The sequence below is a fragment of the Labrus mixtus genome, chromosome 15, assembly GCF_963584025.1.
Source record: "Labrus mixtus chromosome 15, fLabMix1.1, whole genome shotgun sequence".
Classification (NCBI taxonomy): Eukaryota; Metazoa; Chordata; class Actinopteri; order Labriformes; family Labridae; genus Labrus; species Labrus mixtus.
Window position 1 is genome coordinate 15,049,940 of NC_083626.1, and position 16,218 is coordinate 15,066,157.

A 16,218-nucleotide genomic window follows, 5' to 3' on the forward strand; every position below is an offset into this window, starting at 1 on the left:
TATTGTTTCCACACCTACAATTTTAATTAATGCCAATCAAAGTATGTTCTGCAAATGTAGATAGCCTCCTTGCATTAAACTACCTATTGTAACACCTCAATAAGCAACAAAATGAAAACTCTGAAAGATTTCATATAAATTAAATTTACAATATGTACACTTTTATTTATGAGTGGAAAGGAAGAGAGAATGTTAAGACAATACAGGGGAAGGGTGCTGAAAAAAAAAACAAAGTAAAACTGACCCAATGATTTCTCTTTTACTTAAAATACAATACACAAACGCTTGAAAAAATAAGAAAAGAGGAATCCAAGTACATGTGGAGAAGTATTATAAGAGCCGACTTTCAGAAATGGTTTACATTAGTTATTACCCCATTGCTCTGGATATTCATTGATCTCACTTTTTGAAACTCACTTCTTCATGTGTGTGTTTTGAGAATATGATGGAATGGAACTGCATTACTGATCCACATGAGGAAACTCACAGGTGAAAAGTCATGCATCTTGGCAACCCCATCAGCCAATCTTCTTGTAGGTCGACAGAATGATAAAACAAAAAGGTTATGGACAAATGTCTGACAAAGCTTCCAGCAATTTACTTGACAGATGAAGGTTCATATATGGCCATGTAAAAAAAGCTTTCCACAACTGAGAATATTAGTTAAAAAGACCCTCCTGAAATTGAAATGTAATGTAAAACAAATTAGGTTTCTTCTCTCAGACACATACCACTGGCACAATACATCTTAAATCAGTAAAGCATGAACCGATTCACGGTCTTTCACATCAGTACATCTCTCCCTCCCCTCTGGTTCCCTCTAGCTTCAAGTCTGTGTCGTTCCTGCCCAGTGTGAACAGACTGACTACAGCCATCAAAGCAGCCAGCATCATGACAGCACAGCCTCCAAACATGTGTCGGGTGCCGGTGCCGCCCTCTCCTCCACCTGTTCCTGAAATCTCCCCATGCAGTGCCAGCAGCCCCAGACAGGCCAGCAGGTGCAGTGGCAGCCGGAACCAGGCCAGCACACCAGCCCGCTTCTCCTCTGGGATTACCCTGCCCTGGAGAAAGCTGACAGCAGGGAAGTAGAGACCAGAGGCCAGCTCCAGCAGCAGGAAGGCCAGAAAGGATTCGTGGGGTCTTGGTTGGCCGGGTGCAGTGGAGAAGGTCAGCATAAAGAAGGAGAAGAAGGCCATCAGCACAGCCAGGCAGAGAACATGGCCAGGCTGTAGACGGTAGCGCGTGGAAGTGGCTAGGCGGTACAGCAGGGAGCCGGCCATGCTAGCAGCCATCAGGCAAGAGAACACTATTCCCAAAGGAGGTCCATGCGGGTCTAGTACTGGGGTCCAAAGGAAAACAAAAATGTAGAGGACACTTTCAAAAAGAGCCTGCACACCACCCAAGAGCATCACTCTCTTGTCGGACAGCAGGCAGCGCAGCCCGTCGTGGACACTGCGGGAGAAGCGGGCTCTAGCAGACAGACGGGTCACACCTGCAGTACCAAGAAGCAATGTTTGTTTGTCACTTTCTGGAGTCTCATCAGCCTCCTCCTTGCCCCAGTCTGTCAACACCACCCAGCCACAGCACATTAGACAGGGAACGGCCAGGAGAAAGGGAGCCACCGGCCCAAGGTGTAGCCACTCGGCCAGTAGGTTGGCCACCAGGCCCGCTCCCACAGCGAGCCCATGGTTCCAGGTAGCAGCTTTGGTGAAAGTGCTGGGGATCCACTCCTTGGGGAAATCGTGGACGTCTACGTGGCGATGCACATACCAGGATTCAAATGTTGTTGAAAGCAGGGATGTGGACAGACCTCCCAGGACCCGTCCCACAATCAAAACAAAGTAGTCTCTGGACAGCTTGGTGAGACAACAAGCAGAGTAGGACAGGCAAAAGAGGAGGCATGTCCGTCTGCGGCCCAAAGCTTGAGGGAGCCAACCTGAAATAGGAGCAAACAGAACACAGGAGGCCAGGCCACACACATACAATATGGCTATTTGGGATTCCAGGAAGCTGTAGTGGCGGTAGAGTTTGTAGAGGTAAGGACCCTGGAGCCAGTCTGCCCACAGAGCCAACAGGTACGCCCGGAGGAATATGCTCTGGAAGCGACGGAAAGCTGGGTTGGCCACAGCGGTGGGAGTCGACTGAGGTGGCGTGAGGCGGCGTGCCGTGAGCTCCAGGACAACACACAGGACAAGCAGACAAACGATGGCGAAATACGCCGTCACCAACATGGTGTGATGAACTGCTGCAACACAACTGGAGGTCAAACCTGAAGTCCTGGAACGTTTTCCACGCGCGTAATTACATTTCTCAGCACCTGTGGGCGAAACAAGATGAACTAGTAGCGCAGGAAAAGAAAAGAGTTTACATTACCGCTAAACTATTTCGAAAATGTTTATTACTAGGGTAACTTGCTTGGCTAAAAAAGCTCTTACTTTTCGGAACAGAACGACATTAGCATATTACGACTAATTGCCATTGATAACAGAGTCCCTTAAATTAGCTAAACTCGTAATTAAGAGCTCAAACGTACCTGCAGGATTCTGTTATTCAGCTGACGCTAGTATAAAAGCTCCTACTACTTAGACTTACAATTTTGTTTTTCACTTTACTGTTTCAAACCAGGGTGTATAATATCACTTACCGTGCTGTTTAACAGGGATTCCATGTTAATTTCACGACGTACCAATGTGATATATAACTACTACGTGATGAGGTTAAGATACTACAACTGTGCCTTCAGCTGCAAACAGACCATTCACTTCCGGGATCCGGGTTCCGGGTTCCGGCATCTTCTAGCACGTCACCACATGGTGGCACTCTCACGCTGCATTTTGTGTCGCAGAAGTTTGCTTCATGTTCCCAGACATCCCAGGTTTCTTGGAGAGCCAATTCATTCCTGAGGTTGGATTTTTTCTTTTCTTTTAGTAACAGTTCGTCGTTTTGATTTAGTATTCTGATGAAATCGTCTCTCGCTCCATTCTGTTTTTTTTTTTTTAGCTCAATGCTGAGGGTTGTCTTTTTTTTTGTTACCTTGAAGGCAACCTGCTTTCCATGTAACTAGCATGCACAAATAAGTAGTATAGATGTTATAAACATGAGTAAGTTAATGATTTACCTCAGGGATGGGGCAACTTTGGTCACAGCAAGGGCCACATTCAATTAATTCTCACTGCCAGAGGGCCAAATTGTAGTATACAAAAACGATTACAGTCAATTATGTCTCAAATTTAACTCGACATATGCCAGTGATCTAATATTATTATGGACATATTTCTGGTTTTCATGATTTCATGGCAGATTTTGTCATGTTTTCTTCATGTTTCCAATTAATTGATATGTAAAAATTAACCTGAGGGCCACGTTGAGGGTTGATGGGGGCCGCATGTGGCCCCCCACCCTAATTCTAGTAATATTATGTGCTACTTTAAGTTAGCCTATATCATTCTGTCCTAACAACGTACAATATCTTTTTTTATGGCTTTGTTTTTTGCTTAAATTAACTCTTAATTACAAGAAAAAGACACACAGGCAGAATGATACATAATCTGAAGTTTATATCATTTCTATTAAGGAATACAGATTTACAAAATATACAAGATGTCCTCAATCATCCATAATCAAACAAGCAAACAGTCAGAGGACCAATCAACAAATATCTCTCATCCAAAAAATATCTCTTTAGTTTGTATGACAAACATTGGGTGCAGAGGAAGGATGCATGTGGAGTGAATGCTGGTGTTTTCAGGGATTATGCTGGTTGGTTACATCATCTGATAGCAGAAAGTGTGTCTAAACCATCTGACAACTACCAGTTCATATCCTCCTTTGCAAAGCCCCCTTGGCACAGCCAAACCCCCACCTAGTACAGTAAGGTCAGTACATTCTTCTTCATACCGAACTCAGCTGTCCGATACAACATAGCAGTTCAGTCATCATGACATAGACGTTTGTAAAAACACATTATTTACAGCAAAAATAAACAAAGGAACCACAAAAAAATCGACATGCATAGAGCACCTCCATCAGCCCAGATGTGATACAATATAACAACACAGGTGCATGTTTTGGGAAATAAAATGAAATGCCATTGACTTATAAAGTTGGCACATTTTTAACCCAAGTCTTTTCTGGAAGATCTGTCAAAAACAATAAGTGAGCGAAAGCATCCAAAATGTGACACATTAATAAATTGGTCTCATTCCAGTACCAATTCAGATGGTATGTTTATGAAACAGTGTTACACAATTGCCTTACTATTTCAGATTGTATTATGTATTATATACAAGTTCCCTTTGATTTAAACACAAACTGAAACGTTGTCATCATTGATTATGGTCCCTAAGTAATAACAGTTTGGAGCTATGATATCCATCTTTCATCTGCTTCTTGGTGATAGCTTGTTGATACTGTATGACTTAAGGAATAAACAGAAGTGAACTGGCTTTAATTCTTAAATACACTGGATATAATGAGCAGGTGCACAAATGACGCATCCAAAAGGGTAATAGTTACTCTACACAAAATTACATTTTAAACTGGAACGATGTCTTCAAGAGATGTTGAGGTTTATGTGTATTTGTCCTAAAACATGAAGCAAAAAGAGCAATAACGAATCAGGAAGAAGATCGCTACCGCCCCCATTTTTCCTTCTGAAAATCACTCCTCAGATTGCACTGTTCATTGTTTCTCACTTTTCAAGAAGGTCCTGCCCTTGGAAGAAAGTATGTGTGGAAGTGTGTCTGTGTGTGATGCGCCTGTATATTTTTTAGCTAAACAGTTTGTGTCTGTGGGCTCTTATAGCAACTGGCCCGCTCAGGGGTCGATGCGAAAGGCCAACAGTTTGTCAGAGTGCAGGTTGTTGAGGGTGCGCAGGTCCGGCAGGCGCAGGAGGAGTTTTGAAAAGAGGGCAATGTCATCAGGGCGACGTCGGGTGATCAGTGACCGTAGGGCTCGGATCAAACCCTCTTGAAGCTGCTCCACAGCCCGCATGTCCGAGATGCCGGAACGGTCTGAGGAGGACATAAGAAGCTAATGTGAGTGTTTGACATACACAGTTACTATAACATTGGTTCATTCATTCAAAGTTTCACTGTTCAAATGAAGTAAATAGTCACTCTGTCTCACCTGCAGAAACCAGCACCACAGCCATAAAAAGAGCCATCTCATCAGGTTCCAGACCCAGAGAGCCCAACTTCTCACTGAACTCGAACATTGCGTCCAGCAGAGATCCCATGCCCAAGGCATGCAGGGAGGAGAGGGGATACGTTTGGCCGTTCAGGAAGGTAACCGTACGCTCCCCGGCATTAAACAAGGTGCTGAACCTCACCATCAGAACCTAAACACACATGAAACAGAGACAAGCAAAGGAATTAATATAGATAATGCAATTGTACACATAAGAAGGAATCCAATATTTTTAATTTACGCTCTGCAAAAAAGGAAAGCAAAAGTAATGATTGCTTTTACCTGGAAGGTGCCTGATTTAAGCAGCATGACCTGGTCTTGTTGGCCAAGCTCTTGAAATCCTGGGATGCCCTTGGCAAACTCTACCACCTCCTTGACAGCAGGAGTAAAGCACTGAGAGAAGGATTCCCAAATATCCTGACTGGAGCGCTCTGGTCCAGATACAGGCCATGCATTAAGAGGACAGGCCTTAATGGGAAGAGAAAATACAAAAAAAAAGATTCATAAGTTGTTGATAAGAGAAAAATATACCACAGAAGTGTTGATCTAATTGCATATGCTGCCTGCACTTACCAGCACTTTAGCTCCTGGAGCTAACTTCCACGGGCAGGATGGTTGATTTTGGGGACATCCTGCATTGCGGTAGCTGTTGTGATTTGCAGAGCTGCTCCTGTGAGGTGTTGTGTTGTTTGCTTGATTGTGATTCTGATTAGCTGACACTGAGTAGGCATAGCGATTGTTTTCAACATTTTGGAAAGTATGCTGGTTGTCTCTAGGGGCAACTGGGCATTGAGCTGCATGTGCAACAGGGCAGGACTGATAACTCTGAGTGGGGGTGGGTTGAGAGGAGGCTTGGGTAAAAGCAGCATCCTGAGACAAGTGAGATGTGTTGTTGTTGTTGTGGATGTTAGCCCTCTTGGCTGGTCTCTCCTGGCTGCTGTTGTTCCTGTTGGTGAAAATGTCACAATAGGCTCTGGAGATGGCCCCGATGGCCTCTTTTGAGTCGCCATCTTCTGGGCTGGAGGGAGTTTCCCTCGATGAGGATGAGTCCATTTCCATGGCAGCTGATTCATTTAGGCTGTTCATGTAGCTCTGCATCTCATCAAGAAGTCGCTGCTTCTCTCGCTTGGGGATGCGGCCAAAACGCACAGCTAGGGACGACACAAACAGTAAAGACGATTTAGTTATGACACAGACAATAATACAGAAATCCAATTTTGTATGTATTTATGTTTTTCTCGGACAATATGCTCTCTTAATGCATTAACATGATTTATAAAGATACAAGTTCTCTAATGTCCAAGACAAATTACTTTCTTGAAAATCGATTAGCACTTGCATTCTTCCCATGCTGTGGTTTTCATGAAGGAAACTTCAGGGCTGCATAGTCATTTATGCCAGTCACCCATTACATAGACACACATCACTACCAAAAAAGAAACCTAAAGTGCTTTACATTTTCAAGGAGAATCATCTAAGTTGCGATTAAAACTTCCTTCTGCCCACACATATCACCATCCGCCTTCCCTTTCCCACAGTAACCATCAGCTGGAGAGGCTATTTATAGCATCCCTGCTACCATCTGCCTCATCCTCTCCTCTAACCACCCCTATCTCCTTCCTTTCCCGCTCCCTTCCTCTGTTTGTAAGTAGGGCAGTGGAGCAACGTGATCGTGATGTCACTGGCACAGAGATGCTGAGAGAGAGAGAGAGAGAGAGAAGGATGAGGGAGGTGGGCTTGGAGAACCAATGAGATGAGAAGACAGTAGTGGGAACGTGAAGAGGTCTGATGTGAGAGACAGTGAAATGTGAAGTGAGAGAGTGTCTCTGTGTGTGTGTGTGTGCCTATGTGAGTGCTTGTGTAAGGTGGAGTCAAATGAGGTAAAAAAGTAGAACTGGTACAGCTACAAAGACTTTTGAAACTAAAGGATGCCTACATTTGAAGGTGTAGCAGAACATTTGTATAGGAGCATTATTATTTAAAACAATTGACCTTGATTTTATGAGCAATAAAAAAGGTGATTGTTATATCTTCATGAGGATATATCAAATAATGTTGCTAAAAAGTTTAGTTTATTCCATTTCATCATTTAAAAAAAGAAAGAAGAAAATGCGGACTATGCAGCTGTTGCCCTAGATATGATGCTCTTGTCTCTGTCAACGGACTGAAATCTTTGCCCATAACACACATAAACAGCTGCCTGGAGTGAAATCAGGGTGTTCTTCTTATTGTGGGCTGCAGGCAGTTGCCTGTGGTTTTTCTGTTTTTGTATCAGTTGTAACATGGCAAAATGGGGTTTTTAGGTTGCGGTTCCTGACATGTGCTGGAATCTTTTCTAAAAGGGTCGACCTGACTGTTTGTTCTCTTATTGAGTCGTATTTTGCCAACCTATTTCTCTGTGCACCAGAAGTGTCAAGCACATGCAGAAATAACACTAACCTCTTTACTAGATTAGGCAAACGCGGGGTACTAGAGGGTGGAGATATGCAGAAACCATACTGAGAGAAAGAAGACACGCAACTACTCCTAAGTAGGTCATGATGCAGGAGTACACTATAGGCCCAGTTCTGTATTGTTTTTCTAGGTCAGCCGAGCTCTTTTCTTAATCTGGTGATCAATCAATGCTCAGCTATCAGTTCTAAAACCAGTTGATGCGAGCATCACGCCTGATAAACCCTGTCACTTTGATTGGCTTTTTTCTGCATCAGTTGCTTTATTGTTGCTCTATCCCTCATTAATTGCAGCAAGATGCTATATGGGCAAACACAAGGTAATCAAGTTGACCCTGCTCCAATTTCTGAAAATAATTCCTGTGTTTGCTGCAGTTTTCCAGATGATAGATAGCTTCAGGGACCTCAAGGCTCCTCTTCTCATAAATCATTGTCTGAGGGGGAGATGTAAGAGAGCTGAGGGAACATGGTGGGTACTGGCCGGGGGGGGGGGGGGGCTGTGCTGAACCAGAGCATTCAGGTAACAGTATAGTGAGAGGGTGCTGCAAAGGACAGGTGAAAGACTGTTAGAAACTTTAAAGAGTGATACAAGGCCAGATCTTTGGCAGCGCAATACACCTTAGAAGGGCAAGGCAGGTGCTGTCTTATGATAAAGTGAGAGGCTGAGCTACTGGCACCATGACCTCAAAAGACTTTCCGCATTACATTTTTCACACAGACCTACATATCAGCACTGTGCCTCTTTCAAGCCACCCATTTCCCTGCTGCTTTGGCTAATCAGAGCACTGTGGCATTCTAGCAGATCTGCACGAGGGTCCCTCTGACTAAAAGGAAAATGTGTCAGGAAGCCTCACCATCTCTTGACATGCCAACAGAGAGGCATTTCTTGAAGCGGCAGTGCTGGCACCGGTTGCGGTTCATACGCATGATCAGACAGTTCTCGTTCTTCACACACATCTTGTAGTTGATGTTCTGCTGGATGCTGCGTCGGAAAAAACCCTGATACAGAAAAACAAAATACAGAGTGAAACTGGTGCTCCAAAATAAAATAAAAATGTCAATAATTTTTGCTTGATTTTTCTTATAAGGGGCTCACCTTGCAGCCTTCACATGCATGCACTCCATAGTGGAAACCTGATGCGATGTCTCCACACACTTTGCATAGCAGGACCATTCCACCTGTCTCTGAGGAAGGGGAAACAAGTTGTTAGATAATCTGCAAATACTAAGTTAGTTATAAATTCTTATGAATCAAAGTGGCAAGAAAACACTTACTTGTGAAGGTTCCTGTGAACCCACATGGCCTTTTCCCTACGATGGGGTGAGTATAGGTATGATGAGGAGGGGCTGCTGCTGTTGGTGAGGGCCCACTGTAGACCTCTGGGAATTGGAACACCAGTTTTGAGGACGGGGTGGTGCACCCACCGGACCTCTGTTTAAATGGCCCGATCTCTGTGAAGGTAACCTCCTCTGGAGACGAGGGCTGGGAGTGTGAAGAGGGTGACTGTGTCTGGTACCCACTGGAAGGGCTGCCAGGGCTGGGGCTGGCACTGCCTGAGGATCCAGCGTACAGGATGACTCCACCTCCTACAGACAAGGGAATAATGATCAAAAGTTAAATTAAATGTGCTTACAAAAGTACACACTGTCTTTTAGATGCTGTTATGGGTGGCATTAGTTGTTGTATGCTCTACATGTAGCCCATATGTTGATGAATTGAAGTGCTGTAAACACAGTGAGGTTTACTGTCCGTATTTCCGTAGAAACTGTCCAGCTACTCTACAACTTTGGATGTGATGTAATGTTGCACAACCTCTGGGCAGCAAAGAACAGCTCGTAGAGTTTGCAGCGTCGTTGCCTCATCCTGAGTGTAACAGGCGTAATGGTGCGCTCGAGCGGATAAAGTGGGCGCTAAAAATACTGCTGGTTGCACAGCAACAACGCAGGCAGGCATGCACGAGCGGCACCACTAAGCGCTTCTGTTTTTTGCAAATAATTCCTGCGTCATGCTAGTGCAGTAGGCTATTAATGGAGGGAAATAAGTAGATTTTTTTTGTCGTCCAGCTGTTGTTATTAGTGAAGTTTCTCTCCTCTCACCCCACCAACCCTCCCCTCTGTCTCTCACTTGTAGTCATGCGCTGTGGATGAGCTGAGACACGGCCTCACGTGTCTGCGGGGTCTGCTGCCTCCTCCGCTCCAATAATAGCCTCGCTCCCCTGGCACCGTGCCCAGCGCCAGCTAACAGCACGACACCTGACCGCCGCCTCACATGCATGGACTCCTGACACGGTTACTGCCCGAACCAAATCCGCAGTCTCGTGTTGAAATACACAACAGTTTAACTCGGAACTGTGTTTACAAACATGCGCTGACTGCTGGAAAGCTCCCCGAACGTGAGGTGGCACCAAGCCTCCACTGCTACTGTTCATGCGCCACCAACAGTTGGGGAATGTGAGTCACGTTTTTGCAAAGGACAAACCTCAATTTTATGGACTCGACTGCTGTAATATACACTTACAACTCAGTGTACAGTAGAGACCCGCAGAGAGACAAATTCTATTCAAATCAAGTTAAGCATAGCAGCACAACTAAACAAATGTGGGGCCAATTTAAATGGCACTCATGACTTGCTTGCAGAAAATTCTAACTTTCAAATAATTTTAGTGGTTTCACCATGCCAGTAGAAATTATGTGATTCATGCATGGGTGCAGTAGGTCTATCCCTGTGTGTTGCCCTTTGTTGCAGTGACTATTTGCTTTGGCTCAAAGGTATTAATAATCCCTCAACTAGCACGTGCTGCTGGTTTGTTGACTCATGCCAGAGTCACAGACAGACAGACAGACAGACAGACATAGCCAGCAGATGCGGGCCTGAGCCTTATTGCTTCCTGAGCTTACATGCAAGTCAGTGGCCCAACCCCCCACTCCACCCAAACACATTGCATGTCCACCTGAAGGCTCACATGTACAGTAAGTGTTTATGAATGACCCCTAGAGCACCACTGCTGTAAACACTGTCAATAAACAAGCCCTTTTACAGACGGCTTTGGACTATCCAAAGCTGATACGATACACTATCACCTACATTTCCCATGTGTGGTAATAGAAAGGTAATTAAAGTAGAGTTAAAGACTACATTTATATTACTGGAAACCCCATTGGACTTGTCTTCGTATGTTGTAAAACTCCCCCCAAAAAGTTGTTCACAGTTTTTTTTGTTTTTGTCTTTTATTTTGAACAAAGGTTCTATCTCAGGCTACAGGGAAAGCAGACAAACATTCATCCATCCTCACTCTCATACAGTATTTTGTAGAGGGAACACATTGTTTCTTTATTTTAAACGCAAATATTACTGGAACTTTAAGTTTGTACACAGCCAGCAAACTCCTATTGTTAATTGCAAATCCATAAGTCATGTGATCGGCAGTGTTGCTAAATTTTGTTCCTCGTATTGGCAGCCTGTAATAGATTAGTCAGCTTCGTCATTGACATCTGGGGATTTGATATGTATTCAGTTATTTTCTTCTTCCTCAGTGCCCATTTTAAACCATAGTTACCCGTGCAAGCAATAATCTGCCTGGGACCGGAGGCAGGCAGAGAAACGTGAGCAGTTCAAAGGCACAGCACTCCTCTCCTGTCAACTCCTCTCCGTTCTGTTCTTCTTGTGCTTTATCTCTGACTTTCACTCATGCGCCTCATAATGCAGGACATGAACATACAGCTATAAATAGAAAAACATTTAGAAGACCATAGTGTTTGTTTGCCCTTGTGTTGCATTCCCTCACACAACTTTCGCTGCCATAGAACATGTTTGCTTTAAGAGAGAATTATGTATTCAAAGGCCAGCAACAAGAGTTCTTGTGTGCTTGTGAACTTGGCCGATCTTTGAGCACTACTTGTTTTCACTGTAGACTTCATTAACTCCAGCTTGTGTAAGTAGGTCAATATCACAGGAACTTGATAGAACTATCTGCGCCTGAAGCATCTCTCCAAACCAGCTCGGCCTGGTGCAGTTATGAAGAGGAAGTAGATTATCACAGAGGATAGTTATTATTTGTTAACAGCAGATATGATTAATATCTGCTACCACATGTTTTATGGTGGTTGTGGTAGGCTACATCTTTGGCATGCACGTTGTCAAAAATGGTGTGTTTTTTTTTATCGTTTGAGATTCAACCTGTGTTTATTTCTTATCCACTATCTGTTTCAGCATATTTTTTGAAAGCACAGCATAACAGAGAGGAGATGTGTTTAACAGCAGAGTCACGTTTAAGCTGGAACCCCTAAGCGGATATATGCCCTGAACCGAGGGGTTGGGGACAGATGTTGCAGAGTAAAAAAAAAAAAAAAAATCGAGTCAGCTTCCACCACACTGTGATTCAAACGAGAGAGGAAAAACGCTTTCATGCCCGAACAGGAGTCACATGAGGCGGGAAAACGTGACGAGAGAGAGAGAGAAAAAAAAGTTAGTGCACGGAATCGCTGACCCACTGACCAAGCTCTCCCTCACCATCACCGCAGGCGGCATCAACACAGAAGCGTCCGTGAGAGCGCGGAAGCGGCGGAGAGGAGGGCCCAGCTATCTCACGCGCCGCACGCGGCTCTGCAAAGGAAGCCACGTGAGGAGGCTTTTGACGGAGCTTTTACTGGGGAGACTTGAAGCTGCAGTTCCAGCTATGAGCCAGAGCTTCTATAGTCCGCCAGGGGCTTATAATTAAAGAGCCGAATTAAATAGAGCAGCGTTTTATGTGGGGGTGGTGGTGAAGGGGGGGGGGGGGGGGGGGGGGGGGTCTCACTGTCAGCTGCTGCACCGCCTGCACTGTCAGCTAGGCGCTGCATCCAGAAACAGAAGGGTAGCCTTTCTGTTGTGTCAGTGTGTCGCAAGTTTTTATAGGAAGAAAATGCAGATGTCGATGCAATTCGTCTATTTCTGGTGAATGACAGCCTTAACAATAGAAGGCTTTGCAATGTCGTTTCCTCCTATAGCACTTTAATATATAGGCTGTATAGGGGAGAATAGATTCAGTTCAGTTGTTCCTCTCAATGAATTATATGAATTGACTGGGGGATTCCAATCAACCCTGCTCTTATTTTAGGAGTCATGATCCATTTTAAGGGTAGCCTACATATTTTTATATTCTCCTTGCCAATGTTTTCTAGGGAAAGCCTAGTCTACTGTTCGAGACTTTGGATTTAACAACTTATTTGATAAGCTTACAATCTATTGTGATTTGCTCAGTTGACTTTATGGAGTCATTTGCATCCTTGGCTACACTTGTCCTGTTGGTGAGTTGTGTCTGTATACTTCTGTCAACCGTTTATAACGGTGCACCAAAAGAAATAATAGCCCATAACTGATAAGGAGGAATCGCACGGAATTGAAGTATTGACTGGGCTTGATGCAGAAAACCTCCACCAGGGGTGTGTCGGAGGAAAATTAATGAGTGAGATCACAGTGCAGAATTATGCAGTGAACATTGAAATCATTCAGCAATTTGCACCATATGATCTTATTATATGAGCTTCATCTGACAGCTAATTGTAATGTAGTATAGTGCAACTGAGTAAATGAAAACTACTGACTGAAAAGACTAAGTACTGAAACATCTGACTCCTGTTCTTGACCCTTCCCATTAGTTAAAGGATGTATTAGGTGTCATATTGATAAACATTTTCAAATATGCTAATCTTGCATAATGAAGACCCACATGTTTGAATATTTTTTTGTACATTTATTTTCCCAAAATTTGGAACTAGTTGTTACTATCCTGTATGTTTGTTTTGCCATGCAAGAGGCATGATGTTCTATAAATGAATCATCAATAAACATTGGAGTTACCAACCCAAAGAGGTAAAGTGGGGGCTTTATGTCAACACGCGCAAACACACATACACACAATCTTGTTTTATCAACCTGACTTTATAACCCACCGAGCCCTCCTAATGCCCATCACTGAAGCAATATTATTTCCAGGTTATATTGACAGGCTTTGTTAAAATCCGTATATTGAAGTCGACATATATAGTCATGTGCATTCCATTAATGTTTTTAAGTGGGATATATGACAGACAAAGAACATTTACAAAAGACTTGTTGAAAGTAAAAAGATGCACTGTCTTTCTTTTTTAAGCATTTATATGAAAGAGTATAACACCAAACACCACAAAAGACCAACAGAGAGGTATTAGCTGTGATCTCTCTTTTGACTGCCAATTGCTTAGTTCCTTGCAACACTGGCCCACTTTATCAGCATATCACAACCCGGTGAGTGGGTTTAGTGTTGCTCCCAGATCAGAGTAACATGTTAAAGGATCACAGGGTGCGCCCATCACCTGTGCTGGAACGTGACTGTGAGTGTTGTAAATGATTCACCGTCAATAAGGAGAGGATGCAGAACGCATGTGCACCTTTGGCTGACCTCGATCACACGCTGCCTAACACCACTTAACGTGAGGAAATCCTGCGGGTTATCAACTTTTATACTGCTGGCACTCAAGTGGTGGCCCGATCATAACAAACACGCCCCTTACGCCAAAGTTTATGTTTGTTTTTTCCCCCTCCTCAGTGAGGTGATTGACAGTTCTAAGGTGCGGGCTCTGACAGATTGTGATTACAGTGACAGCCAGTGTACTGTAGATCCACGTGAGTTTGTTTTCATGGAGAGTAGCAGGAAATGGCCAGCCCCGCTCTGACCAAATAGTGAGAGCTGCAGTGTTGGCGCTGTGATTTGACATTTGAACGAAGTGCAATAACTTTTGGACAAGTTTGCATAAAGTGACACTGTTACAATGTAGTCGATCTTTGAAACGAGCTGAGGTAGTTATTTGGTTGAGGTAAGCTGAGGTAAGATTGATTTCGTGTACAAGCCCGTATGTAATTTGCACATAATAATAACCAATAAAACAATGCAAAATGTAAGTTCGTGGATGTAAAATTTACATTTTTTGCACTTTTTCATGCACTTGATAAAAATTCACAGTATAGGTTGTACAACAAAATATCCACTTCTGTACTTGTGGTGCGAAAGTGAATATTAAACTTACATTTCCAATCAGCCAAAATGTTGATAAATAAGAGAAATATATATTTCCCTATTGATTGATAAAAACCTGAATAGATGCGCCTAACAATGAAATGTCGTTCAATATGTCTCTGTGTCATAGCCATCATTGTAATAAGAGAATCTGATTGTCACATAAAATATATAAAAGTTAAACTTACCACCAGGACTGTTATCCATTCTTGATTGATATCGATAACTGTTAGCAGACTTGAAGAGACAGACCTCCGTTAAAGTCACTAGATTGGAGCAAAAGTCTTTTGCAGACAGGTGAGAAAGTGAAGAATCGTCGCTGTGTAAAACACCTGCTCCATAGAGCGCAAATAAGAAAAGCAGTGATGGAGAGGTGCCTAGTGCGCGTAAAGTTTTTTTTTTTTCTTCTCCCAGGAAAACTGAAGGCTGGTGTCTCTGTCGGTGCTCAGTTCTGGTCTGACAGAGGTGAGCTACAGAGGCTGGTCTTCTCAAAGATACCTGGGTGCCTTCTGCGGTCTGGATACTGCTGCTCCTTCTGAGTGTCTGAATGTACTGCTGCACGAGCGGAGATTAAAAGATTGTCGTGAATTCCAAGAAAGTAGAGTCAGCGTATCCGTGAGCGTCAGGCTTGACATACACACCCACTGATACAAACACCCACATCAATCACGTTGGCAGGTGAGTAGGAAATGTGACCGCCTTTCCGTTCGCTCAACTTGTGTCCGTTTGTGTGGGATTTGGCGCACTCTTTGTATCTCGCGGAGTCCTCTCTCTCCCTCTCTCTCCGTCACGCTTTTGTGCATTTTCATTGGCGGGGATCTGGGGCTGAGGGGAGTTTTGATGCGCTTATTCGAGCGTGGTATGTGTTCAGTAAAGCCACGCTACATGTGCGCTCTGCATGTGCAGTTTAGAGCGCTGCCCTACTGATACACATTTTATGCAAAATACAGAGCGCGTGGGACGGAGGGATGGAGAGATTGGAGGGTGAAGCACATGGACAATAGGCGTGGCTCACCGTGACTGCCTGTTCACTGACAGAGAGCCCTGCAAACGGATGGTAAACGCTGAAACATGCCAAACAACGAACCAGAGCCAAGTTTAAAGCCCGCATGTGCCAAAGGAAACTGTAGATCCGGAACTGGACCTCTTGCACGCATCAATACAGCTGCAGCCAGATGAAATCAAATTTCAACTTAAGTGTTAAAACCGGTCTGATAAGTGAAATACCTATATTTGTTTATGTCTACATATGGGACTATTATTGCTTAAAAACAATACTATAGACCTACTCGAGGAGTTTGAAGAGGGAGTCAATGTTATCAAATTCATTTTCATTTTAAACCCAATGTAAAAATGTTTCTGCGCATCAAGAAGTTCTGTGAAGTGTCTCAGTGTGAGCAAAAAACTTTATCTGTAGCCTAGACGTACTTTAACATGCAGTACCAAATGCACTAGGCTTGTAGAAAGCGCCCCTTAGTGGCAGTTCTTGATGTTGACACATAAGCAGAGGATTCTATTTAACCTATTTAACTATCCGGACAGTCATG

The 16,218-nt window shown here is 43.7% G+C and overlaps 2 protein-coding genes across 2 annotated transcripts; both read right to left on the minus strand.

Annotated features, from left to right (window-relative positions):
- Positions 1-246: 246 nt before the first annotated feature.
- On the minus strand, positions 247-2,778 carry mfsd5 (major facilitator superfamily domain containing 5). The gene is made up of 2 exons (XM_061057086.1): positions 2,645-2,778; positions 247-2,317 (listed from the first exon to the last, which is right to left on the minus strand). Exon 2 carries the CDS (start codon positions 2,229-2,231, stop codon positions 789-791), a length of 1,443 nt encoding a protein of 480 aa, XP_060913069.1. The 5' UTR covers positions 2,232-2,317; positions 2,645-2,778; the 3' UTR covers positions 247-788.
- A 759-nt stretch (positions 2,779-3,537) lies between these two features.
- Positions 3,538-15,559, minus strand: nr1d4a (nuclear receptor subfamily 1, group D, member 4a). The gene is made up of 8 exons (XM_061056771.1): positions 14,860-15,559; positions 8,913-9,224; positions 8,734-8,822; positions 8,492-8,636; positions 5,761-6,338; positions 5,470-5,655; positions 5,128-5,338; positions 3,538-5,012 (listed from the first exon to the last, which is right to left on the minus strand). The coding sequence occupies exons 1-8, from the start codon at positions 14,876-14,878 to the stop codon at positions 4,816-4,818; spliced, it is 1,737 nt and encodes a 578-aa protein (XP_060912754.1). The 5' UTR covers positions 14,879-15,559; the 3' UTR covers positions 3,538-4,815.
- Between the last annotated feature and the right edge of the window lie 659 nt (positions 15,560-16,218).

Excerpts from the sequence above, each read along its gene's own strand:
- mfsd5 (XM_061057086.1), bottom strand. The coding sequence starts at position 2,231 with ATGTTGGTGACGGCGTATTTCGCCATCGTTTGTCTGCTTGTCCTGTGT.
- nr1d4a (XM_061056771.1), bottom strand. Across the intron at positions 5,656-5,760 it reads CTCCAGGAGCTAAAGTGCTG|GCCTGTCCTCTTAATGCATG; the intron begins GTAAGTGCAGGC and ends CTTCCCATTAAG. Across the intron at positions 5,339-5,469 it reads TTAAATCAGGCACCTTCCAG|GTTCTGATGGTGAGGTTCAG; the intron begins GTAAAAGCAATC and ends ATGTGTGTTTAG.